The following is a 25921-nucleotide window of genomic DNA, read 5'->3' as shown; positions in this document are numbered from 1 at the left end:
CCCCCCCCCAGCTTCAGTTTCTTCTTCAAATGATGGAGACTGGTTGGTTGCCTTTGGCGGCTTTGGGTTTTTCTAGCTCTGACCTTCCACAGCCTGGTAGTTCTAGGACATAGGAACTCAGGTACCCAGGGGCTGGAGAGCCCTATGACTGGGGGGTGGGGGGGCGCAGGCGGGGCCATGGGCCCTGAGACCGAGGGTCCCCAAGGGCAGCCGCTGCTGAGTTCCTGCTGATTACTGCCACAGGGGAGTGCCGGCTTGCCAGATTTCCTCATTTTTCAAGAAGAGCTAGGAATCCGGATTGTTTTGGTCTGTGCAATCACATGATTTTTAAATGTTGGCAATAAATTCACATTTTTTTTTTTTTAAATACTCTGGAGGCCAAACAAAAATATCTGCAGGCTGGATTTGGCCAGTGGCCACCAGTTAGGAATTTCTCTTCTGACACTGGTCTTCCTCCCTTTTCTCCGTTCTCCCTCTTTCCCTCCCTTCTTCCTGCAAATATTTACTTGATGCCTGCTAAGTGGGAGAACACGTTCTGTGGACTGTGCCTTGCTTCTACGAAGCAGCAAACAAGACAGAAATGCACGATCTGGTCCCCCAGAGGCCTGGTATCCTACATCGCCCCGATTCATTCATCCAACAAACGCCCACTAAGCAAGCCTGCTCCCTGACCCCTGCTGGGTTGGGAAGGTGAGAAACGCTCGTGGTCCCTTGTCCTTAGGGTCCTTAGTGTCCACAAAGGAGGCATCCATGAAGTGTGCGGAATTATGGTTGAAATGCACAAACGCTTTTCTAGGGAGAGCTGTACCTTGGGTGGAAGTTGTTAGGGAAAGGCCCTTGAAGAAGATGACATTAACTACAAGACCTGAAGCTGACCATGGTGGCACACATCTGCCTCCATAGCGTCATGAGAGGTGTGGGAAAGCCGAGGTTGGGGACCATCTAGGAGGGCCAGCTGTGGATTGGCTGAAGGTGTGGGGCTGGGGAGAAGTGGCTGGCCCTGAGGAATGACATAGGCCAAGGGGATGGGACCTGGAATGGAGTCCTTGGTGGGTTCTTTCCTCAAAGGCCCTCTTGGCTTAGCTTAAGAAACCAAGGGACACGCATAGGAAGGCTGGCTTCTCCCAGAATCACAGTGCCACCCAACATAATCCAGCATGTGCCTGGGGTGGTGACTACACTCAGTATGGTGGATGGATCCCCTCAAAACAGCCTTAATGGGAGACATACAACAGCCCTAGGGGCGGGGGAAGGGAAGGGACGACAAGTGCCTGCCAGTCACAGCCCTAGGGGATGGCGTGTGTTTGCTGTGGCTGCAGACTCCACTCAACGTCTGCAGGCGCTCTTATTGTTGGCAACCACCTAAGCGTCACAGAGTCTAAAAAGGGCATGCCGCCATCCCCGCCACACATATTAATGACGTGTCTATGGGTGAGAGATTTCTGCGCCCCTGACACCATTTCTATATCCGGCACAGCATCGCGGCAGACAATAAATCTACCCCGTTAATCACACCTCCGGCTTGTTATAGCTGCCATAAAAGCTGTGAGCAGCTGGGAAAGCCAGAGGTGATGGCAAGTCCAGCACGCTAAGCAGAAAGGCTTTCCCAGGCTGGGTGAGCCTCCTTCCCCACCAGTGTCGCAGGCAGCTACCCCTGGCCTCTCACGTCAGAGCCGACAAGGCACTATACTTTCCTCTCTAGTGCTCCCCTTGACCCCCTCCAGTCCCCCCCCCCCAAAGAGACAGCAAATGTCCTGCTCATCTGCTTGTGGTCTGTTAAGTCCACATCAGGTCCTGGAGATGGCTCATTCGGTGAAGTACTCCCACATGAGCATGAGGAAGAAAGGTTCCTGACAATTGTCAGGGGCTGGGCATGGTGGCATGCACCTGTAACCCCAGAGCTGGGAATGCAGAGACAGGGTCCTGGGCCTTGCTGACTAGCCAATCTTATCAAAGAAGTGAGTGCTAGGTTCAGCAGGAGAGAGAAACAGAGGCAGACGCCCACTGTCATCCTCTGGCCCCCACAGGCCTGTTTCACGTTCTAGAGAACCGGGGAGCAGAAAAGCGCTTTGACCCATTTTCTAGCTTATTACATGTCTGGCTGTGGCATACCTCTGTCCTCTAAAGTGAACTCCAAGGATTTTGGTAATTATAGACACGGATGACTTCATGCGTTGGAAGCGAAGGCATGAGACAGCAGATAGGGAATGTATGAAATTCTCACACACTGAAGGAATATTTGCTAGCATCCAATCCAAAGGGTCATCGTTGGGTTGGTGTATGGTCCTGAGGAGCCTCCGTGATTCCCAGGACAAGCAGCCTGGGCACACAGTTCCACTTGAAAATAAGGAAAAGAGCCAGCAGGTTGGCCGAGTGGGTAAAAGCAACCACTGTCAAACCTGCAGACCCGAGCTCGATCTCTGGGACTCACACACGGCGGAAGGTGAGACCTGACTTCCCCAGGCTGTTCTCAGAGCTTCACACATTTACAGTGCCACACACGTTCACACTCAGACCCAGACACTCAGGCGCACCCAGGGTAAGTAAATACACAAGTGTGATCTTGAAAGAGAGAGACAAATCAGATCCTTACCTTCCCGTATCTGGATGCAAACGTCCCTGTGAGCAGGGAGTGGAAGATAATGATTGTCTCGTCCAGGTCCCAGACGAACACGCGCTGTGATGGAAGAGAGGGAGGAAAGATGGAGTCGTCTATGTCTACGGGTCCCGGTCCTCTTGGAGAACTCTGTAGATAGGGGACCCACCCCGTGCCTGAGCCACCACTGAACCCCATTTGTGAGCATATCATCAGGGCTGATTTTTGGACTCCCACCAGCCACGCCTGGGCTGGAACCAAGGGTCTTCACCTAAAAACTCAAAAAGGGCTCACTCAAAAGCTTCCCTCAAAAATTCGAGCCAACACAGGAAGAGACCTTAGGACGCTCTTCACAGCGAGGGATCCCACCAAGTTAACTCATTGTTCGCTGTAAGCCCCGCACTTCTGTTTCTGTTTGTAGCAAATTTGACTCCGTAATTCTAAGTAACACAGGGGAAGCATTCCCCACGGACTTGCCAACATTTGATCATTTCCCTGGACTCTATCGGAATCTTCCATTTTTACGTATGGAGGTGTCACCTTTCTTCCCCAGGTTGAGGCAGAGGAGCAAGTGGGCAAGACAGGGCTGAGGCCTCCCCACTTTGTCTGCCTCTGCTCTCACTCGCCATTGGTTTTTCTTCTTCATTGTCAGTGTGAGCAAATCACTCTGCATGTTTAGTTCTACAAGTACAGTTCTACAACTGTAAGTGTGTTCCACACAGGGCTTTAATAAAGACTATTATGATATGTGTATGATGTGTGTGTAGGCATGTGTGCTACCGTGTGTGTGTGTGTGTGTGTGTGTGTGTGTGTGTATGTCTTTCTCTCTCTCTCTGTGTTTCTGTGTCTACGTGTGTGTTTGTGTGTATGTGTGTGTCTGTGTCATTGTGTGTATGTCCGTATGTCTCCCTCTACCTTTCTATGGTTCCAGGGGTCCAGCTCTGGTCATTAGGCTTGTCCGCAGTGCCTTTACTCACTGAGCTTTTCCTGCAGAACCTAACTTGCTGATATTAAATGTTGATAACGGGCTGGTGAGATGGCTCAGTGGGTAAGAGCACCCGACTGCTCTTCCGAAGGTCCGGAGTTCAAATCCCAGCAACCACATGGTGGCTCACAACCATCCGTAACAAGATCTGACGCCCTCTTCTGGAGTGTCTGAAGACAGCTACTGTGTACTTACATATAATAAATAAATAAATCTTTAAATGTTGATAACTAGGAGGTATATAAATTCTTAAATTATTGTTCACTGTAGAGAGAAGTAATATATCTCTCCAGCCCCATAGCTCCAGATCCACCTTGAGGAGAACACGTGGACGATCAAGGTCAAGTGTCTCTTTGTCCATCCTTGTTTCCCCTGCATGCACCTTGATGGAATCACCTCAGCGTGGTCCCAGTGAGCCCCCCCCTGCTTGGTAGCACTCATTCCCCGTCTCGCTTTTGTTTCCTTTCTTGTAATGTGCCTTCATTATCACCTCGTCTTTAGTCACTGCCCATTTCCACCCATACGCAGCATCTTCAGAGATGGGGAGTGTGGGCTGCGGGCTGGATTGTCCCTGGGCTCCCTGAGGGCAGTGTCCTCAGAATTCCACCCTGTGCATCTCTGAGCTGGATCCACTGTCTCCTAGATTCCAAATCCTCCCTCTTTTTTTTTTTTTTTTTTTTTGGTTTTATGAGACAGGGTTTCTCTGTGTAGCCCTTGCTGTCCTGGAACTCACTCTGTATACCAGGCTGGCCTTGAACTCAGAAATCTGCCTACCTCTGCCTCCTGAGTGCTGGGATTAAAGGCATGGGCCACCACCACCCGGCTATCACTTCTTTTTTGAGATGGGATTGCTCACTGATCATGGAGCTTCCCGATTGGCTTAGCTGACTGCCCGACAACCCCCTAAGATCTTCCCATGCTAGGGTTACACAAGTGCACAGCCACCCTCTGGCTTTTAAGTGGTTGCTGGAGCTTGCACAGTGAGCACTCTATGCCCTGTCTTGTTTAGTTTTCCTTTTTAAACTTATCCGACCCAGATCCAGCCCCGAGGAGGGAACCTCAGCTGAAGAATTGCCTTTCTGAGACCTCCCTGTGGCTACGACTGTAATTGATTGTCTTGATTGAGGATTGATGTAAGCAAACCCTGCCCACCATGGGTGGCACCATCCCTAGGCATGTGGGCTTGGGCTGGATAAGGAGGCTGAGGAGTAGCCAGTGAGCCAGCCAGGAGGCAGTGTTTCTCTGTGCTTTCCACCCCTGGCTCCTTCTCTGCGTTCCTGTCCTGACTTCTCTCAGTGTGACGTGAAAGACAAATAACCCCCTTTCTCATGGTCACATGCTTATCGGAGCAAAAGGAAAACAAAGCCCGGCCACTTCAGCCCAGAGCGGTGTTGTTACTCTCCCCCCACCCCCAGACAGGGTTTCTCTGTGTAGCCCAGGCTGTCCTGGAACTCATTCTGTGGACCAGACTAGACTCAAACTTAGAGATCTGCCTGCCTCTGCCTCCCCAGTGCTGGGATGAAAGGCACCACTACTGCCTGGCTTCTTTTCTTTTCTCTTCTTTTAAATGTGCATTGGTGTTTTGCCTGCATGTCTCTGTGTGTATGTGTGGCATAACCCTTGAACTGGAGTTACAGACAGTTATGAACTGCCATGTGGTTGCTGGGAATTGAGCCTGGGTCCTCTGGAAGAGCAGCTAGTGCTCTTAACTGCTGAGCCATCTCTTCAGCAGTGAGTGTATTTCTTATTATGGGCCATATAGACCATATTAAAAAGTCAGGAACACATCCCTTTTGAGGAGGCATTTTGTAGTTCAATATGCCCGATCTTAATCCAGTTGAAGTCAACGTCTTGAATCAACTTAACTCAGAAGTTTTCATTACAGAATTAAAACGCAGTTTGCGAATGTCTCCAGGTCCACTGCAGGCTCCCATAACTTACCCACTGAGCTTCCTCCCAAGCAGTCCTAACGTCATCTTCTAGCCTCCCCGACCCTCAGCCTAAGGTCCCTAGTGGGTGAGCTCCTGGGGACATTTTGCAGGTCTCTCTATCCATGGCTACTACAACTTGGGTCTGACTGGATCCCTAACCAGATAGATCTGAGATTTAAACTTGGGGTCTCAAAGAGAGCCGCAGTCTCATGTCTGAGGGCCGTTCGTAGCCTAGTGGACTGAGGGTATGAGAAGACTCATTGCAGAGAGAGATGAATTCAAAGCTACTCCAGGACTTGGCTTCAGCGGGAGCTGAGGCGGGGGGGGGTGGTGGTGGCTGGAGTGGGCTGCGGGGCACTGTACCAGGCAGGGCTGTTGAAAATGCACGGCGTAGGGCTTCTAGCTTCTTCACCACATGAGCGGAGAGGCCTAACAGTTGCCTTGTTCCACTTTGCAGGCTGGCTGTATCCTGACTCTGATGCTCCACCGTCCCGCTCTCCACCACCCTTCCGATCCAAGAGGGCTCTGCATCCTTTGTACACAACCTTGCTATTACATGTCAGCCAGCTCGAGCTGGTTGCTGGCACCTGTAGCCCAAGGGTTTCATCTAACACATGCTCAGAACTTCCACTTCAGCACCGGCCTCTCTCCTGGGGAATCTGCCCTTCAGGAAACTGCCAGAGACCTAAGAGGTGTGAACGAGCCTGCTGACATTAAACTCAGGAGCCAAGCGGGCGCTCACTCACACCTCGGTGCCCTGCCCGTTCTCACCTGGAGAAACAGGTGTTTCCAGAATAATATTGCCCTGCGAGCCCCACTTCCATGCTTCAGTGCTCCCACCCCCTCCTCAGTGGCATGGAAGAATGCCTCTCTCCACTCCCACTGTTCTCACCAAGAGTAGAAGCTATGGCAGGTTGGTGCAGAGATCTCCAGAAGGGTGAATTAGCACCCGCCTCTGTGAGCTGCTGGGGACATGCAGGAATTCGGGAGAGAGGGAGGCCACAGACCACAGGAGCCTTTTTGAAAAACCCCACTGAGGGAAACGTAAGGGTGTCCCCAGTTCAGTGAGAATGGTAGTTTTAAGACTGAGGGGAAGCCAGGCGCAAGGGTGCTTGCGTATCATCCCTGCACCAGGGATGTTGGAGAGTAGGTGAAAGGATTTGAAGCTCGAGGTCAGCTTGGGCTAAGTAGCAGGACCCTGTCTCAAGCCCCACCCCCTTCTAAAATAAGAACAGAAGCAAGGTCCTGTATACACATTGGGAAACTGAGGCAGGAGGAACACAGGCCAGCCTGGGAGACACAGCTGGATACAGTAGCGTCCCTTTGGACTGGAAGCTGTTTGGGAGGCTGAGGTAGGAGGATGGTTTGAGCTCAGGACTTTGAGGCCGTCCTGGGCAACAGAGTGAAAGCCCATCAGAGTGGGGTCTGAGGGAGGGGAGGCAGAATGCTCAGGTTGAGGGTGGTTCTCCCTGGCAGAGACCTAGAGTGTGTTGTTTGTTGTTGACTAGCAGAGTGAGGTTCACAAGGACAGTATTTTCCAGGATAGAACAGCAAAGCCACAAGTCACCGTTAAATCTGCACCTTTGGCACAGGTGGTACCAGGTGGCTCAGTGGTGAGTGCTTCTGGCCTGGGTCCCCCCAGGTCTTCTGATTAGGGCATCCTCATCCCCCTCCCCATAGGGTGTCAATGAAGGGACAGGTCTAACACTTAAGCTGGGCTTTGGTCTGACCTCGGGTCGAGTGGTATTAGGTTCTCTGCCTGTTCCCTGGTGGGACAGCACAACACCTTGACAGTCCCTTGGTAGTTTCCTGGGTTTGCATTTCTTTAATCCTTGGTGTGTGTGTGTGTGTGTGTGTGTGTGTGTGTATGAGTGTGCAGATGTGTGTTCATGCATGTGATGCAGATAGCAAAATCAAGTGTTTTTTCCCTTTTTTTTTTTTTTTTTCAACCTTACCTTTTTGAGATAGGACTTCCCATTGAATTTGGAGGTTATTGATTGGCTAGAATATATGGTCACCAAATACCAGGGATCTGCCGGCTTCTGCCCTGAGCCTGCCCCGCCCTCCAGGTCTCGCTTATTACATGGATGCTGGGGAGGTAAACCTCAGGCCCTTGTGTGGAAAGCTTTTCACTGGCTGAGACATCCCTCCAGCCTCCTCTTGGTTGTTGCAGCGCGAGGGACATGTTGTCCCCACGTCCCTCTTATCCTGTAGGTTCTGTGGTCTCTCTTTTTGCCACCAGAGGCTGGTGGCTGATGCTCCAGTGTCCTTATGCCCAACAGGGATGTTCATCGCTACTGCACAGTCTGGCCAGTCGGGCAGCTGGCCTATCACTGAGCACGTAGGCTTCAGTGCTGGGGCGGTGGCAGTGACCAAGCTTCGCAACTCTGTGCCCTGAAACCACACAAACACTGATGCTTCTGGGAGTCCGGCTGGGGCTCAGACATGAAATGGGTTTCTACCAGTCTATTGGATGGAAATGCAGGGTCAAAGACTTTAAGGAACAACAAGGATGCTCACAAAGTCTGAGTCTGTGGCTGTTCTGTGATGTGCCCAGGAAGGCAGACAAAGGTGCCACAGTGTGTTTGACATGCTGGGCACAAATCCCATCTTTCCTGATGCTCCTCAAGCCCTAGCACACAGGACAGCTAACAATTGAACTTTCTTGCTTCCCTCTGTACACTTGGGTCTATCTCAAGGGCACTCTCGAAGCCTATGTCCCCTGCCTTCCTCTTCTAGGCAGGCTGGTTCAGGGAAGATGCTCACATGTGACAAATGCCAGCACGCTCTCCAGGCCAGCCTCCTCAGCTCTGGCTGCACAGAGGGACCACTGGGGCCTGGAGTCCCCATATCAGGCAGTGTGACCAAGCGGGCCAGGCATGCAGCTCGAGGATGAAGGTCCCTTCCAGTTCTGCAGGTGCTTCTGTCTCCAGCCTCGGAACAGGAACATCCCTGCCTGAGCTGCTAGGCCACACTGAAGATGTAGACCATGGGCTGGCCCCAGGTTGGGACAAGTTGGGCTTCCTAAACTGTCCCCACCTAGTCACTTGGTCTGGGGTGAGACCTGGCACCTGTCCTTACAAAGTGTCCCCATCAGCATACTCCAGTTGAAGATCTTGCCCATTATCAAATAACCAGGGGCTCTCAGGGTATAGCCCCTTTGGGGTTCAGCAGCTTAAGGGGCCTGTTATACATCCACTTCTCTGGCCCAAGACCTATGAAATTAGAGCCCTTGAGAGAGCCCCATGGTCCCCCTTCCACCCCCAGGGGATTTAGATGCCTCTGAGGTATGAGAAGCATGGTCCATGCTGGCTCTCAGGCTGTTTGTCCTTCCCCAGCTTAGTCACCCAGCAGGACTCTATACAGTCGACCCAATTCTTCTGTGTTTCTCCCAGAGCTCTGTCACCGGGTTGTGTTTAGAAAGTACAACTGACGAAAGGCTTGGAGAGCCTCGGCCCGCAGTCAAGATTCAGGCTACAGACATAGATCAGCTTCTCCCCCCATGAGACACCCCCTAGTTACCTCAATTTCATTGTCCCCTGCTGGGGAGGGGTCACTATTCCTCTTTGACCGGCCCCGTAGCTTCCCATCCGAGGCCCGATGTGGCCTGTCTGTGTCGCCCTCCTTCGCTGGTGTGGAGGGTCCGTTGTGTGTGTGGTAGTCTCCTGGGGAGAGACAAGGATGATATAAAGGTCAGATGCTTGGCCGGGTGTCTCTTCCAGGGAAACATCATCACATGACCCCCAGAGGAGACCCTAAAGAGCCCCAGAGGTCAAGATTGTAAGATTAAACCGCTGCTCACTGCCATCCATCCCATGATGATTTTCTTCCAGCCACTAGATATGAAGCCCTGATTCAGGTTCTGGGCCCTGTCTAGAGGATCAAGTGGTTTAAAAACTCCAGCAAAGGCAGGGAGCGTAACTCAACTGGTAAAATGCCTGCTGTGTAGGCCCAAGGACCTGAGTTCGATTCTAGAGGGCGATCCCAGTGCTAGGGAGACAAAGATAGATCGACCTGACTCAGGGATAGCTGGCCGATTGATTACTCCAGCCTAACTGGTGAGCTCCAGGCCAATGAGAGAATTTGTCTCAAAGGTAGTGAACAGCCTTTTTGAGGGTGACACTGAGGCCATCATCTGGTTTCTACACACAAACGTGTCTGTGCATGTAAGGTGTTGGGTGGTGGTAGGGATGTTAACATCAGTGGTCTGTGAGGGAAGGGGCATCTGCTCAAAGATCTGGAAGAAGAGAAGGAGGATGGGTCTGACTACAGTGAGTGGCCCGTGCGGATGGTTTGAAGACTCCTCCGTGGACAGAAGGATGAAAATGTAAGCCCACAGGCAGGTGAGCTTCTAGGAATTCAACTCTACGTTCATGCTTTGGGGGCCTGATCCCCAGAGTGGTAGTCGTGGGACTTTTTAAGGCTCCTCACATCAACTGGGGACACACTCCGAAGGTCTGCAGTCCCTCCAGACTGTGAGCTAGATGAACCTCTCTTCTTTATAAAGTCACAAGTCTCTGGGATCGCGTTACGGCAATGTAGGAATATAGACTAATACCTAGTCTCTAGAGAGGCCCCCAGAGGCATGTGGATATGTGTGGCTTAGTGAGGTCACTGAACTTGCCTCAGGTCCCTACAAATTAGTGGCGAGATCCAAGTGCTGGGCCCGTGTTAGAGCTGCATGCACTCTTGGCCCCTCAGAGAACTTCCCGCCCCCATTTTCTCTCAAAAACAGTTTTAGCTTCTAACTGTGTCCTGCAGAGACCAGCTCTCCTCCAGCTCTCAGGGAGGGAGGGTCAGTGGGAGGGGAATGGGGGGGGTCGGTGGGAGGGGGAGCGGGGTCGGTGGGNTGGGGGGGGTCGGTGGGAGGGGGAGCGGGGTCGGTGGGAGGGAGGGTCTGGGGGGTGTCGGGGTGTCGGTGGGAGGGGGAAGGGAGGTCATTGGGGGGGAGGGGGGTCAGTGGGAGGGAGGATGGGCTTTGACTAAATGCATTTGGGAATGGGCTGAGTTCTGTCTCCTATTTTCCCCTAAAACCTAAGGGACTCAACTTTGTTTCTTTAATATTTACAGAGCTCCTTAGTGACTAAGGGACACGGGAGAGAGGAAACCCAGTGCCATGTCAGGGATGGAGGGGCCTCCTGCCACCAGCCAGCACTGGACCCTAGCACTGAGTCAGAAACAGCTTTCTTCAGGAGGAAGAGTTTCTTCTAAGCTCAGATACTTGATCAAAGTAGAAAGAGCAGACATTGTAGCTAGCCCTGGAGGCACCGATGTGACCTCAGCTACTTGGGAGGCTAAGGCAGGGGGATTAAAAGTTCAAGGTGGTCCTGAGCTACAAAGTGAGTTCAAGGCCAGCAACTTGGTGAGACTTTGTCTCAAAATAAAAAGCAAAAAAGAAGGCTGGGCTGTAGCTCAGTGAAAACACTTGCCTAGCAAGTTCCAGGCCCAGGGTTCACTCCCCACTCCTGAGGATCAGTAGCCATCACGTGGTGATACTGTCTCGGGTGCGCAGTTTTACTTTGGTCTGTTACAACAAACCCAGCATGGATTGGGTGACTAAACAATACAAGCATATTCTTTAAAATTCTCTCAGGCTGGAGAGATGGCTCAGAGGTTAAGAGCACTGACTTCTCTTCCAGAGGTCCAGAGTTCAATTCCCAGCAACCACATGGTGGCTCACAATCATCTGTAATGGGATCTGATGCCCTCTTCTGATGTCTGAGGACAGCTACAGTGTACTCACATACATAAAATAGATACTCTTAAAAATTTTTTTTGGTCTCTCTCTCTCTCTCTCTCTCTCTCTCTCTCTCTCTCTCTCTCTCTCTCTCTCTCGGCTGGGCAGTCCAAGTTTAAGAAGACAGCAGGTCCATTTCCTGGTGAAGTCGTCCTTGTCAGTAGGGTTGTTTTTTTGTTGTTGTGGTTTTTGTTTGTTTATTTGTTTTGTTTTCCTTGAGACAGGGTTTCTCTGTGTAACAGCCTTGGCTGTCCTGGTACTCTTTGTAGATCAGGCTGGCCTCAAATTTACAAGATCCAGCTGCCTCTGCCTCCTAAACGCTGTGATTAAAGGCATGATACCCAGGTCATGGGTGGGTTTTTGACATGTCTTCCACAGTTGAGAGATCAGCTTTCTTACCTGGTCTTACAGGGATATTAACCACATTCCTAAGGGCTCCATCCTCATGATTTTATCACTCCCTAAAGCCCCACCTCCAAGCTCCGCCCCACTCCAAGCCCCACCCCACCTCCAAGCCCCACCCACCCCAAGCTCCGCCCACCTCCAAAAGCCCCACCCACCTCCAAGCCCCACCCACCTCCAAGCTCCGCCCACCTCCAAGCTCCGCCCCACCTCCAAGCCCCACCCCACCTCCAAGCTCCGTCCCACCTCCAAGCTTCGGCCTGGGGTTTTCTTCTCATGACCTTGTCCAGTTTTGGCTTCCTGCTTATGCCCTCAGAGGGTATCTCAGGAAATATTTAATTTTAATTTTCATAGAAATTTGTTTAGAACCAGCGGTTCTTACTAAAAATGTTCAGTAGAATTAACTAGCAAAGCCATCTGGGGATGGTTTTGTTGCTGTTGTTGTTGTTGTTTTGTGACTTCTGCTTTCCTTTGAGGCATGGTCCCGTACAGCCCAAGCCGGAGCACACTTCACTATCTAGCCAAAGTTGACTTTGAACTCCTGATCCTCCTGCCTCCAGCTCCCCGGCACTGACATTATACACACGCACCACTACACCTGGTTTTATGTGGCTCTGCGATGGAGCCCAGTGCCTTCTGCACAGTAGGCAAGCGCTTCATCAACAGCGTCAGCTCTGTTCATCTTTACCACCACCACCACCACCACCACCGCCGCTGCCTCCGCCGCTGCCACCGCAGCCAGCCACCACCACCACCATTACCACCGCCACTACCACCACCACTACCACCACCACCACCACCACCACCACCACCGTTTGCTCAATGGTTACATGGCTGTGTAGGGAACCACTTGCTTCTTGTGTGAAGCAGGGAGTTTCTGTCTTATATGGGGTCCACATTTTATCTAAGTTATCAACTCAGGCACAATCACAATGACGTCACCCCTCTCCTTTGTGGGTTCCCCCCCCCCCCCGGTCTCTCATTTCTGTGTCACTGCTTAGTTTGTCTCTTTTGAGAGTTTCTTAAGATAGATGAGGTCTCAGGGCTGGAGAGATGGCTCCGTGGTTAAGGGCACTGGCTGCTCTTCCAGAGGACCCGAGTTCAATTCCCAGCAACCACAGGGCAGCTCACCACCATCTATGACTCCAGTTCCAGGCAGTCTCATGTCCTCCTCTAGCCCCCATGGGCTCAGCGCACATGCGGTACACAGACAAATAAAAGCAACGAGTGTATCCCAAAAGTTAAAATGAATATTTTTAAAAATTAAAAAAGATGAGGGGGTTCTGTTTGTAACCCCCTTTCTTCTTTTCTGACAACCATGTTATTTCCCTTCGCTGTTTTAATGACATTCCACAAACTTTTGATATGTTATGTTTTTATTTCATTCAGTTCAAAGTACTTTTAATTTTCCCTTTGATTCTTTGACCTCCAGGCTGCACAGGTGCATTTTTTTGAGATTCCAAATGTTTGAGAAATTTCCAGAAGTGCTTGCTACTTATTAGTGAATTACTTCTTCCGCCATCAGAGGCCAGGCTCTCTGTCTCGGATGCTGGCTGAGCTGGAACCTGCTGTCTGTGGTCTAGAACGTGAGTCTGTCTTGGAACGCCCTGCGTACTGCTGGAGGGAACACACTGCTGTTGATGCACTGTTCAGACTGCCTGTTATCACAGCTTTTCCCTTCCATCCCACGTTCCCAGTTGTCTTCTCCAGAGAAATTGACCACGGCTGGTCGCTCTGCATTTTTCCAGAAACTTCCTATGTAAACATGGACGTCAATTGACACTTCTATTTAAGAAAATCCTGGGGACACATCTCACACAGAGTTTTGTTGTTTTTTCTTTTTCTTTTTCTTTTTCCATGAGGGTGAGGCAAGTAACAGTCTCACTCTGTGGTTCAACCTGGCCGGGAACTTAGTATGTGACTCAGGCTAGCCTTGAACTCATGGCAATCCTCCCGCCTCAGCCTCCTGAGTGCTGAGATTTTAGGTGCGAGACAGGGTGCCTGGATTTTCATATATGGTTCTTCTACGTCTCTCCACCTATGATAGGAGTTCAAAAAGGGCGACTTAGACAGACATCATTGTATGATGCCCCTGCACTCCTTTTTCAGAGCTGCATAGTATGCCGCCGGTGGGTGTACCACTGTCTTCCTACACGGGTCCTGCTAGGTCCTACTATGTTGCTTGCAGTCTTTGCTCTGATGTTAACTGCAGTAAGGATTGCTTTTCTTAATGTTTATATTTATGTATTTATGGGCGCTATCTTTAGGATGAATTCCTAGTTGGGGAATAGTTGGGCTAAAGGGTGTATGCACTTCTAACTTTGTTAGATGTTATCTGATTGCACAGAAAACCTTAAATCTCTTCTTGAGAACGTAACATTCTCTTATTAGTTGAGGGAGGTGGTTTAAGACGTTAAATAAATAATAAAAAAAAACAATCTTCCAACTTTTTTTTTGAGTACTCCGGAGCACATTAAACCACGGGAATGAAGTTCTGGCCAGGTGTGTCCGTTCTCTTGGGTCTGGACAGATGTTTAGACCCTGCTCTGCGCAGCAGGCTGCCCAGAGTCCTCTGCACATTGTTGGCCTTTGCACAGATGTTGACAGCTGTTAGAGCAGCATGTCTTTCAGTGTGGCCCAGAAGAGGAAAGTGTTAGAGACCATTTCTTGGCAAGGTTGAGAGCTGGTGGGATCTGTCAATCAAACTACCGGGGCAGCTGGAAAACACAAGTGCCTTCAATGGTTTCAAAAGCGTAGTGTTGCGGAAAACACTAAAAGCCTACATGTGTGCACATACGTATGTGTGTGTGTGTGTGTGTGTGTGTGTGTGCATGTGTGTAGGTGCATGTGTGTGAACATGTGCTAAATGTTCTTCTTGTGCAATAGACACTGGGGAAAAGAGGCTAGGCACCCCAGTTAAAGCTTATAGTTATTGATACCATTAGATTAAAAACTTTTTTAATTTATTAATTTTTTGTACATGAACATTTTGCTTGTATGTATGTCTGTGCACCATATGTATGCTGGGTACCCTTGGAAATCAGAAGAGGGCATCAGGTCCCCTGAATCCAATGATTGTGAGCTACCATGTAGGTAAGGGAACTGAACTCAAGTCCTCTAAAGAGCAGCCAACGCTCTTAATCACTGAGCCATCTCTCCAGCCCCGAGATGCCATTAACATTTATGTGAGCTTGTGAGACACAGGAAAAGTCACCCCAACCTTTTATTGTTAAACCTGAGGCCAAGGGCTAAGTGACCTGGGGGGAACATGGAAAGGACACTTCAGAGACATGATGAGTTCTGTGTTTGCTCCTGATGGGACCCAGAGATGACTTTGCCATATAACCCGAATCCTCAGGAAGGGCGACATATGCATCAGGCTCATCTTTGAACTCTGAATCCACTAGCCCATCTTCCCACCGGGAGTTTCTCTCCACCCTGACTTCCCACCAGCGGCTTGTTCCTCTCCTTTGTTGAAGCCAGCGCTCGGAGACTACATTCAGAGATGCAGAGTGCCAAGGAAAGTCCAGGATCAGGAAGAGAAGTTTCCTAGACTTCATGTTCTTTCTCGAAAGAAAATGGTTTGAAGTTGCTAAGCGGGAAGGACTGCGTGTTCAGTAAACACTTGGACGAGACTATGGAGATTAAGGAGCCAGTCAAGCCCAGCGCTCCCTTGAAAGCTGACTGCAAAATACTTGGCCAGGTGTCTCCATTTATTTTCAGGACAGGGATGGGGAGCTCTTCCGGGAAGGGACATGCAGACTTGGACGCACAGACACACCAAGAGCCCAGACAGCGAGGGCAGAGTTCTCCCCGCTGCTTCTTCCTTAGCCTTTAAACAAGGGATAGCTGGTAATAAATGTCCACGAAGCATTAGGCTGCTGAGCCCAAGAGCACCAGGAGACTCCGAAAAGAGACAGAAGGAAGACTGGGGTAGAGGCCCAATCCTATAATCTCAGCACTGGAGGTGGAGGCAGGAAGATGGGAATTCAAGGTCATCCCTTGCCTACATCTTGAGTTCAAAGATAGCCTGGGCTACAGGAGACTCTGTCTCAAATAAGACAAAACAACAAAAGACTGAGACTCTGTGCTGGCTGCCCCTGTGACCCCGGCACCTGTGGGACACTTAGTTTGCAGAATAGCTGAGCAACCTGCCACCCCTCCCCCCACCGGGACCTGAACTGAACTACATACATGCCCCTTACCAGACAAAGCAACCTGTCACTCCACCTCGCCCTCCCCTAGTAACTCCCTAGCAACCTCACAGGAACTCCCTTTTGTGGCCAAACACATCCTGGAACTAGGGGCAGTGGTCCAATCTGGGTTGGTTTTTGGTACATGCACAATAAGGAACAGTGTCCTCTGAGTGACCTTTTGTGGGGGGGGAGAAAAATCTTCCAATTACCATCTTATGCCTATGCATGATTGGACACGTATATGATTAAGCCAGATGCATCATGGGAGAAGATATCTGCAGCAAACCAAGGTTTATATAACCGAGACCTGTCAGTCAAAACAGAAAATCACCCCCATTCTGCCCCTAGCAACCAATTCCTCCTCCTGGACCCACAAAAGGAAACACCAGAAGTAGCATGGGGGCTCTTGAGCAACCTCATTGGAACTCCCCACTCCCCTGTACTGTTTCCACTCTGAGCTTTTGCTTCACCCCCAAATAAACCCCCCATGGCTTTGCCACTCCTGAGCACTTCATCAATTCTGTGAACAAGACACCAAGAATCTGGAGCCACCCGGTTCAGGCAGCAACGTCTGGGTAGGAGGCTGAAGCTCAAGGATTGCCTGTTTACCTCACAGGAGAGGGGTGACCCAGGAGAGGGGTGTGGGTGGATCCGCTGTCTTCTGGCTCTGGAGTTCTGGGTTTCCTTGTCCCTCCCCCTCCTCCCTAGTATATTGGTTCTGGCACAGCGCTGACTCCACTCTAGCTCCAGCCGTGGGCATATGACCCAGAGCCTTTTTCCACTCCAGCATTGTACCTAAGCCACAGAGGCTGGCCATGGGATGGACATACGACTAAGTTGGCCAATGAGAGCGCTCCAGGGCTCTGGCGGAAGGATCTAGAAGGAAGAATTCCTTCTTTGTGGTGATGTAGCAGGCACGATAAAGTCCTGAGATCAGAAGCTAAGGCTCAGCATTTTGTCAGAACCCCTGACCTATGCCATGCTGACCCCCCAACACTGCTTATAACTTGCCTAACAAGTGTTTGTTTCTTTCATAAACCATTTTTTTTTTCTATTTTCTGGAGCCTAAAAGTTCTATGCAGTAGAGGGTTTCCCTAAAATGCTGGTGCCTCAGAGTTGGGTGAGGATTCCAGAAGGTGGAGACCTGTGAGTAACAGCAGCTGAACCTCCTCAGAGGTGTGTGGTGGCCCGCTAGCTCCCTGGCAGATTCATCTTGAGTATGTGTGTGCGCACGCAGTGCCCACAGAGTCCAGAAGAGGGCGCCACATCCCCTGTGGCTGGGCTTACAGTCAGCTGTGAGCCACCCAGGCGGGTGCTGAGAACAGACTCAGCCCTGGAAGAGCAGCAAGTGCTCTCCATAGTTGAACCATCGCTTCAGTTCCCCATCCCCCACCAGTCCTGCCCCCTCTGAGCTTCAGAGAAAATCTCAACTGGGCATAGTCAACGAATAAGAACTCAGTACAGAAGATGAAGCCTGGTGGACTGGGTTCGAATCCCAGCCCCACAGTTACTAGTCAGTACTTGTTACTCTGACCTATGTGGAAGATGGAGGTGTGGGCTGGGCGTGAGAAGCCCTTCTCTTGTGAGGACTGTGGCTCATCTTTCCTACTCCAGTTTGTAAGTGTATCTATGACACTATTTGATTGTGGTCTACAAAGATCAAATGGACAGTGTCCTAGGGCTGGAGAGATGGCTCAGTGGCTAAATGCGCTTGCTGTTCTTACAGATGCCGGGTTCAGTTCCCAGTGCACACATGGCAAATCCCAACCACCTGTAACTCCAGCTTCATGCCATCAACACACATACACATTTATAAAAATAACCTCATCTTTAAAGAAATCTTCAGAGCCCCCCCCCCCTTTTGGTAGTTGTTCACTAAGGACTACCTGGGAAACAGTAGGTGCTTAATAAATGCTTGTTACTAAGGATGGAGAGGTGATGAGAGAAGGACTGTGCAAACGCGTGCTTCTTTTAAACCACAGCTCACAGATCTGCTTCCCTCGGGAGCTCAGACCACAGGCAAGAATGTGAGCAAGCATGAGTGTACTTACCGGCCAGGGACTCAGAACTCTGGCTGGGGACATTGTGAGGAGCCTCCTGGAGGACGTAGGTGGACGTGGAGAGGGATGAGGAGCAGAGGCTGCTGGCGGGGACGTAGGGCGGGTTGTATGATGGGCTGAAATACTGGGGGTACTGGTTCTGTGAGAAGCCGGGGTAGGGCGGGTAATCCTGGCAAAAGAAAGGGGGCAGATGGGGGTGAGTGAGGTGGCACACCTGGCAGCCCAGCCTCCCTCTTCAGAGTAAGCACCGACCATCCAGACAATCATGGTTTGGTTTTCCCATAAATGGATTCTGATCCGAGAGCCAAGTGCAAGTGGCGCAGGCTGGAGACACAGGGGACAGAGAGATGAAGCCACAGAGTAGGAACAGGGGTGGCCCCGGGGGTTGGCTGTCACAGGGCTAGGCAAGATGACCCTCACTGGGAAGGCTGAGGAATCCCCATCTAAACCTGTGTCTCCCACGGGGTAGGAGCTGTGGTGTGGCCACGGAGCCCAGCCATCTCTAGAACAACTCCCGGGGTCAGGGGGTGGGGTGGGGTGGAGGGTGGGGCGTGGAGGTGGGGGGGAGTCCTTGACACTGCCTGCCTGCCTGCCCTACCCCTGAGCCCTAGGATTTGAGAGCCTGAGGGTGAGCCTTTGTGGATGATCCTGAAGAACAGGAGGGTGGCCTTGAGACTCTCGTGGTCAGTGCTGTGTCTCCAGTGTGAGAACTGGGCCCAGCATTCACTGTGACCTCAGAGATGTGTGAACAAGGAGTGGAGCAAAGGAAATGTTGAGGAACATTTCAAGTATATTTCAGGGAACAAGTTCCAAATGGAGCAGTTCCTACAATATCAGGTCTAGAGTGTTCTTCCAGCCCCAGCTATCATCCTTTCCAACAGCCAGTCATGATCCTTGGTACCACTACCACCACTATCACCGTCATCACAGCTACCATATCACCACCATCTCCCCCCGCACCAACCATCACCATCACCATCTCCATCATCATCTCCATCATCATCATCACCACCACCACCACCACCACCACCACCACCACCACCACCACCACCACCTTTATCATTAGTGATTCATTCATAAGAAACTCATAGAAGGTTCTGGGCCCCAGCTCATATCTGCTAAGTCAGAATTACCAGGGAGTCTGGATTTGTGGCAGGGTCTTAGAGTGAAATGGCCAGATACCTAGAGTTAAGAATTGCATCTGAAAAGTCCCCTTTCAGATACAAGCTTTGGGTTTATGTGTGTGGTTCATGGGGCTGGAGAGGAGAATAGTTGTTCTTTCGTGTATTAGGAACAAGTGAGTCTTTTGTTTTGAAAGGATTTCAGACTTACAGGAAGAGGGTCCTTTAGCAAGTCTCCCCCAAAGTTCCAGAGATAGGACCGAGGGCCTTGAGCATGCTGGCAGACAGTCTACCACTGAGCTACACCCTCTAACTTCAGTAGACTATTTTTTCAAATGATTTATTTACTTTTATTTTATGTGCATTGGTGCTTTGGCTGCATGTATGTCTGTGTGAGGGTATCAGACCCCTGGAACTGGAATTACACACCATTGCAAGCTGCCATGTGGGTACTAGGAACAGAATCAGGGTCCTTTGGAAGAGCAGCCAGTGCTCTTAACCACTGAGCCATCTCTCCAGACCTTTAGGCTCATCCTTTATACATATGTGTCTATGTATCATTCGTGAGATACCAATGGAGACCAGAAGAAGGTGCCAAACGCCCTGGAGCTGGAGTGGCAGGCAGCTGTGAGCTCCTGAGGTATGCACTGAGACTCAAAGCCCAGCCTTTTGCTATTCTTAGCCACTGAGCATCTTCTCAGCCCCAGGCTAACTTTTCACTTGGCTGGTTTAAGACAAGGTCTCATGTAGCTCAGGCTAGCCATGAGCACACTAAATAGCTAAGGATGACCTTGACCTCCTGATCCTCCTGCCTCACCCTCCCGAGTGCTAGATTAAAGGTGTGCACCACATCCAGCTATCTGCAGACTGATTCTGAGCTGACACTAAGGAAAACCAAGTGACTTCCACAGTGGCCAGCATCCCACGAAGTCACGACAAAGCTCCCATCAGATGCAGAAGGAGCAGGATGCGTTGTCCCAGTGAGAGTCCATGGGGAAGCATATAGACTGTACCCACAGTCCACACCCAAGACAGCCCCCACAATGCTTCCGGCTCAGGTAAGATCAGACCTGACGTCTTGGGGATCTTGTAATTTTATTTCTAGTGGTAATTTGTCTAATCCTGTCCCTGGAGTCCCCAAACCCAAGGCTAAGAGGCCAGGTTTCTGGTGGGGATTGTGGATGAGAGGTGGCTCTGTGGTGTACCTTGAGTTACAGGGAACATTTAAAGAAAGAAGTGAGAAGAGAGTTGGCAGTGCCGGTTCTACCTGGTGCACGCTCCCAAATCCGGCGGTGTTGGTCAATCCATTGGCGCCTTGATAGAGCCCAGCAGTGCCTGCGAGGGGACAGGACAGGTTAGGCTTCCCCCATCAGGGACAGCTCGGAAGGAATAACAGATGCAGCTCTCAGGCCTGGGGTCAGGGGTGGGGGTGGAGCAGAACCAGTGACCCGGGGCCACAGCTCCCTAGCCTCGGTTTCTTCAGTAAACAAGGAAAAGAACCTTTTTTGAGAGATTAAGGAGAGCAGTAAATATGACGGTACACATAGCAGGTGTCGGCCCTGCTTCCTGCGGCTTTTGAAACATTGTTTTATTCTAGTGCAGGTGCGTATAAACATTGTTTCATTCTAAAGCAGGTGCCTGGGTGCTTGCGTGTACCATCTAGGTCAGGGAACTTGCAAATCTGCAGGAGTTGGTCCTTTATCCACAGGGGTTATCAGGCTTAATGGTGAGGAGCCTTCTTTCCCTATCTCCTTGTTAACTTTATGTGAAGTGGCATCTAATACAACAGGGTCACAGAATGGATTGTGGAGCAGAGTAGATCCTAAGAAAGCTTCGCCTGTTCCAGGAAGGAGGCCATTCAAGACTGATGTAGAGGCCGGGTGTGGTGGTGCATGCCTTTAATCCCAGCACTCGGGAGGCAGAGGCAGGCAGATTTCTGAGTTCGAGGCCAACCTGGTCTACAAAGTGAGTTCCAGGACAGCCAGGGCTATACAGAGAAACCCTCTTCCAAAAAACCAAAAAAAAAAAAAAAAAAAAAAAGACTGATGATGGTGAGGGACACGGTGACAGACCCAAGGCCAGATAGGAGAGGCAGTCTGGCAAACACAGACACAGGTTCTGCCTGCCCTCCTTGGAGGGTGAGCAGGCTTTCTGCTTCAGTTTTGTCTCCTGTGCAGAAGTATCCCCGCCTACCTACTCTCTACCCATGCCCTGTGCGAACTCTGATCCAAGGGAGATAGGAGGAAGCATCTCACTAAAGGCTCTATCAGCCACCTCCCCAGGACCTGGGAGACTTTGAGGGATCCTGAATGGTGAGTGGGGAAAGGGCGAAGTCAGGGAAGGAGTCATCTGAACTGAGGTCCAACCCAGGAAGAGGAAACAGTGGGACAAGGAGAGTAAGAGACACAGGACCCCACTGGGCCTCTCTCCTGACTTCCCTTACACAGTGGCTCCTTAATACTAAAGGGCACAGACTTTGCCCATCCCTGTGTGACCCCCTAGGATCCACTCTGACCCACGGAGATCCCATGGTGTCCTCAAGGCTGGCTTGGACACATTCATGAGAAGAAGGCCTGGGTGGAAAGTCTAAGGCTAGCCCATTTTACTCGAGGTCATCTCTGGTCCGGGTTGAAGAGACTCTGACCAGCTTGAGTGTGGCAAGCTGTGTCTCTTATTCCCTGCCCTCTTCCCCTCTGAGGCAAATAAATCTCCTTTGAGCTGAGAACACGGTCTTGGGGGTCCTGAGCCAATATTTTTCTTTCACTGGTTGCCATGGTGACCCTACCTGCCCCAGGACAACTCCTTCTCTTCTGTGAGAAGCCGGGGAAGGCTGACTTAGGGCAGATTTGAGCAGGGGTGGAGAAGAGTCTGTTGTTTATTTTCCTTTTGTGACTCAGGGTCATCTGAAGAGTGGACAGCTGAACACAGCTTAGTGTGAAGGCACTGTAAGGTCCAGCAGGGAATCCCTCCTGGGCCAAGGAGGACCCCAGGAAGATGGGGTAGGAAGTCTTGGGTAACAGTGCATGGGGCCTAGAGGGGTTTCATAGACTCATTTTGGTGGTGACTGTGAGACACAGACATTGCTGTCTGGGACAAGGTGGTGAGGGGTAGGAGGGCGGGAGGCTGGCAGTGGCCAGTCCCTCTCCCTTGTCTCCACCCTCTCTCAGAGACGGAATACTGTCTCTACGTTGGACTCTGAGTAGGATACTCGGCAACCCCAGCCTCTTCTGTGGCTAGATGTAGTAGCAACAGGACAGGCTCTAGACAAGAGGAGAGATGGACCTGCCAGCTCAACTTCTTAGCTGTGCTTTCACAGGGCAGGCAAGGCCCAGGGATCTTCTGTCTCAGACTCCCCAGTGCTAGAGTAACAGGCAGTGCTGCCATGCTTTTTGTAGAGGTGCAGGGATCTGAACTCAGGTCCTCACACGTGCACAGCCTGCACCACTTTGCCACCCTGTCCTGAGACACTGAGGCAATTCACTCTGGGCTCCTTTTGTCTTCTATCATTTAATTTTAATTTAAAAATTAATTTTATTTAATTTTCTCTCAGTTCCCATCACTCACAGGGAGAAACTGTGAGGTACCTGAATGGGCTTTCTCTGAGGTTTTTTTTTTTTTTTTCTTTTGTTTTCTACTACTATAAGGAAACACTAGAGGCAGGTTAACTCTATCAAGAAAAAAGGTTTGATTAAAATCTTAGGCCCAGCGTGCAAGACCAGGCTGCCAGATGAATGAGGAAGGCCCTTTGGACAGACACCGTGATGCCTAGGTGTGTGAGTGTGTGTGTGTGTGTGTGTGTGTGTATGTGTGTGCGTGCGCTGTGTGTCTCTGTGTGTTATGTGTCTGTGTGTGTGTGAGAATGGGGTGACCATGATGGCTCTTCTGTGACTCTCTTACAGCAAGCTCCCATGACCTAATGACCTCCCAACATCAGCACCCTGGGGAGCAACATGGGAATTCTTTCAGGACAAACTACATCCAGGTCACAGGGGGCACACACTCCTCTTAGTACAGGGTACATGCAAGCACTTGGGGAATGGGTGTCCGTTCTGTGAACTCTGGAGTGTCACCTGTCTCCCAGGTTTCACGGGCCATCAAATGGTTCTGACTCCTCACCGCTGGCTGCATCATCTGTGCCCTGGCAGTGCTGTGGCTGCCTAACTCTGCTGGTTCTAACTGCCCAGGAGACACGGGTGTGAGGCTCCTAACAAGGCTGCTGTGTGCATCCCTCCCACCCCCATGGGCCCTGGATGTCTTGGAGGAGATTAGGGAGGGCTGCCTGGTGTAGGAGTCCCTGCATCGTGCTCTGCACCTGTCCTTCCTCCCCCGGCATCCAGCTTGGGACTGCTGGCCATTTTTGCTGTCATGATAGGTGTGTCATGATTCTTAGTTCTCTGGTTGGTAGCTGGTGATCCTGAATGTTCCTTTCAGGACCTGCTACCCTCTGAATGTCTTCTTTTTAATGAGATGGAGATGGTTGCTATGGAAATACCTCTCTTTCCAGGGCTTAGCCTAGCTTACCTCAGCCCTTCAGGGCCCTTCACTGACTGTGAGATAGATAAGGACGGAACAAGAACAACACCGGGCCCTCCATGGAGGAGTGCAGATGCCTACTCTGGGCTGGCTGCATGACAGGCTGAGAAGTGACTGGGGAGAGCTCAGGTCACTCTGAGTTAGCTACTGAGCTGCTCAGCACAGGTCGTCTCTTGCTGTAGTTCTTTGGGGCCAGTCTAAAGTGCTCTAGCTTCCAGGAGGTGGTGGTGCACACCTTTAATCCCAGCACTCTGTAGGCTGAGATAGGGAGATCTCTGTGAGTTCAGGGCTAGCCTGGTCTACAGAGTGAATTATAGGACAGTCAGGGCTATACAGAGAAACCCTGTCTTGGAAAACCAAGCCAAACTCAAACCTCTTGAATAAAATGGGCTAACCTTAGACTTTCTACCCAGGCCTTCTTCCCAAACTAAAGTGACCTAGCTGTCACGGTAGACAGGACATCTGTGTCAGGCTTTGTGAAGACAGCCTTGTGGGATAACTCTGGGTGGAACCCCTCAACCATGCTACCCAATTTCTTGTCCCAAAGCATGGGGACCGCTGGTCAGGTTCACAGGATAGTCAGGACCCTCAGTCCCCTTTGTAATAAAGTCTGACTGAGGGACAATTAAAGCATAAAGGCCAGCCAGCGAGGTGGCTCAGTGCATAATGGTGCTTGCTGCCAAGCCCAAGAGCCTGCGTTCGATCCTCAGACCCACATGGTGGAAAGAGAAAACTGATGCCTACAAATTGTCCTCTGACACGCACACAGATAAGTGTAATAATAAATTTAAAAAAGAATATTTAAAAACGCAAAGAGTGAAGGCCTTCCAGCAGGAGCGACAACTATCTGGAATGTGTCTGCGGGGCGATAGGAACAGAGCTGGGGGGAAGGGAATGTAGGACTTGTGTTAAAAAAAAAAAATCAAGTTGGTGGGAGGAGGGGCCCCTGAAGCCCCACCTATCCTGGGTCCTAGAACCCACCCACAGCCCAGAAATTCATAGATTTTCTTAGGACCAGTTTTCCAGTTTTGCCATGTGTAGTTCCCAAGTTTTTATCTTTAAGTTTGCTAAAGATGCTTGTGTATTAGGAGGTTCATGTATATATCTCAGGACACTTACATTAGGTAGGTAAATTATATTTAAAAAGTGGTTCTTTGTAAGAGATCTTGCCAGAGAACTTTTACGAACAACAGGCAGAAGGAAATGTCTTTATATTTGCAGTATGCAATTGCTGGTTCTTCTGTATCACAATGGCCTCAGTTATCTCTCCTGAGCCCAAAATTCTGTTCTCAATAACCAGTGTATTGCACACGTATGAACCGAGTATCCTAAACCTCAGGGCTAGAGAACAGCTTTGGAAATGTGCTTAACCCTCACACTTTTTAAACTGCCTTGTTCAACTTCACTCGAAGGGTTTGGATACAGCATAGAGGGAAGAAACAAAATAAAGAACCCTATTTTAAGTCCTAAACGGACTAGGAAACATTGCTAGTTCTGACTGTGTAGACTAGGTGCCATATTAAGCTTAAGGATCAGGGTGGCTGAATGGCACAAAAACTGGGGCTTACATCAAGTTCTTCAGATTTAAAAAAAAAATCCTTTTAAAAACAAAACAAAACAAAACAAAAAACCCCCCAAAACATCCTTTTTAATCTATGTTTTGTCTGTTCCTAGAAGGCAAAGTTTTGAAGGGCAAGAGTTGGCTGCCTGGCCCCACCCCACTCTACTCTGGCTCACCCAACCCTACCCTGGCCCCACCCCGCCCTGGCCCCGCCCCGCCCCGCCATGGCTCCACCCTGCCATGGCTCCACCCCGCTATGGCTCCACCCCGCTCTGGTCCCATCCTGTCCTGGCCCACACAACCCCGCTCTGGCCCCAACTTCACTTCCACCCTTCATCAAGGGCTTCCTTCATTCTCCCCACCTCCAACCACACATCTGTGGCACCTTCAGAGAGTGCCAAACATGGAACCTTCAGATCTCGCACACTGAAGAGCATGGGAGTCAGCAGGGAAACCACACATAATTGATGATTTTTCCCTGACGCCTGTCAACATCTTTCTAAGCCCCAGTTTCCCTTCTGTAAAATGGAGCTCAACGCGAGTCGTTTGGTGTTGGACAAGGATTCTAGGAAACCAGGGTTCTCAAGGGCAGAGCTACCCAGAGTAGGTGATCAACAAACTATAGCTAGGATTTTCATTCTTTACGCACTTGGCAGGCTGAGGAGGGGCAGGAGGATCATGCTGAGTTGGAGGCTAGCCTCGGCTACATAGCGTTAAATAGTACAGAGCTTGACAACCCAGGTTGAGTTCTGGGCTCTGAGAACAGGGATGTGCAGGCAAGGAGACTCAGGATTCCAAC

At 50.6% G+C, this 25921-nt stretch overlaps 1 protein-coding gene across 1 annotated transcript in view; it reads right to left on the bottom strand.

Moving 5' to 3' along the window:
* Eya2 (EYA transcriptional coactivator and phosphatase 2) overlaps positions 1–25921 on the bottom strand; it is a 169394-nt gene that overhangs the window by 36553 nt on the left and 106920 nt on the right. Inside the window, exons 7-10 of the mRNA XM_021193000.2 lie at positions 20296–20363; positions 17899–18076; positions 9035–9177; positions 2594–2677 (exon numbers count right to left, since the gene is read on the bottom strand). Of these exons, the coding sequence (XP_021048659.2) occupies positions 2594–2677; positions 9035–9177; positions 17899–18076; positions 20296–20363 (473 nt within the window). The remainder of the gene's footprint in view (positions 1–2593; positions 2678–9034; positions 9178–17898; positions 18077–20295; positions 20364–25921) is intronic.

This window comes from Mus pahari, chromosome 3, assembly GCF_900095145.1.
Source record: "Mus pahari chromosome 3, PAHARI_EIJ_v1.1, whole genome shotgun sequence".
Classification (NCBI taxonomy): Eukaryota; Metazoa; Chordata; class Mammalia; order Rodentia; family Muridae; genus Mus; species Mus pahari.
Note: the sequence above shows the minus strand (reverse complement) of the source record. Positions and strands in the feature narration are given on the sequence as shown.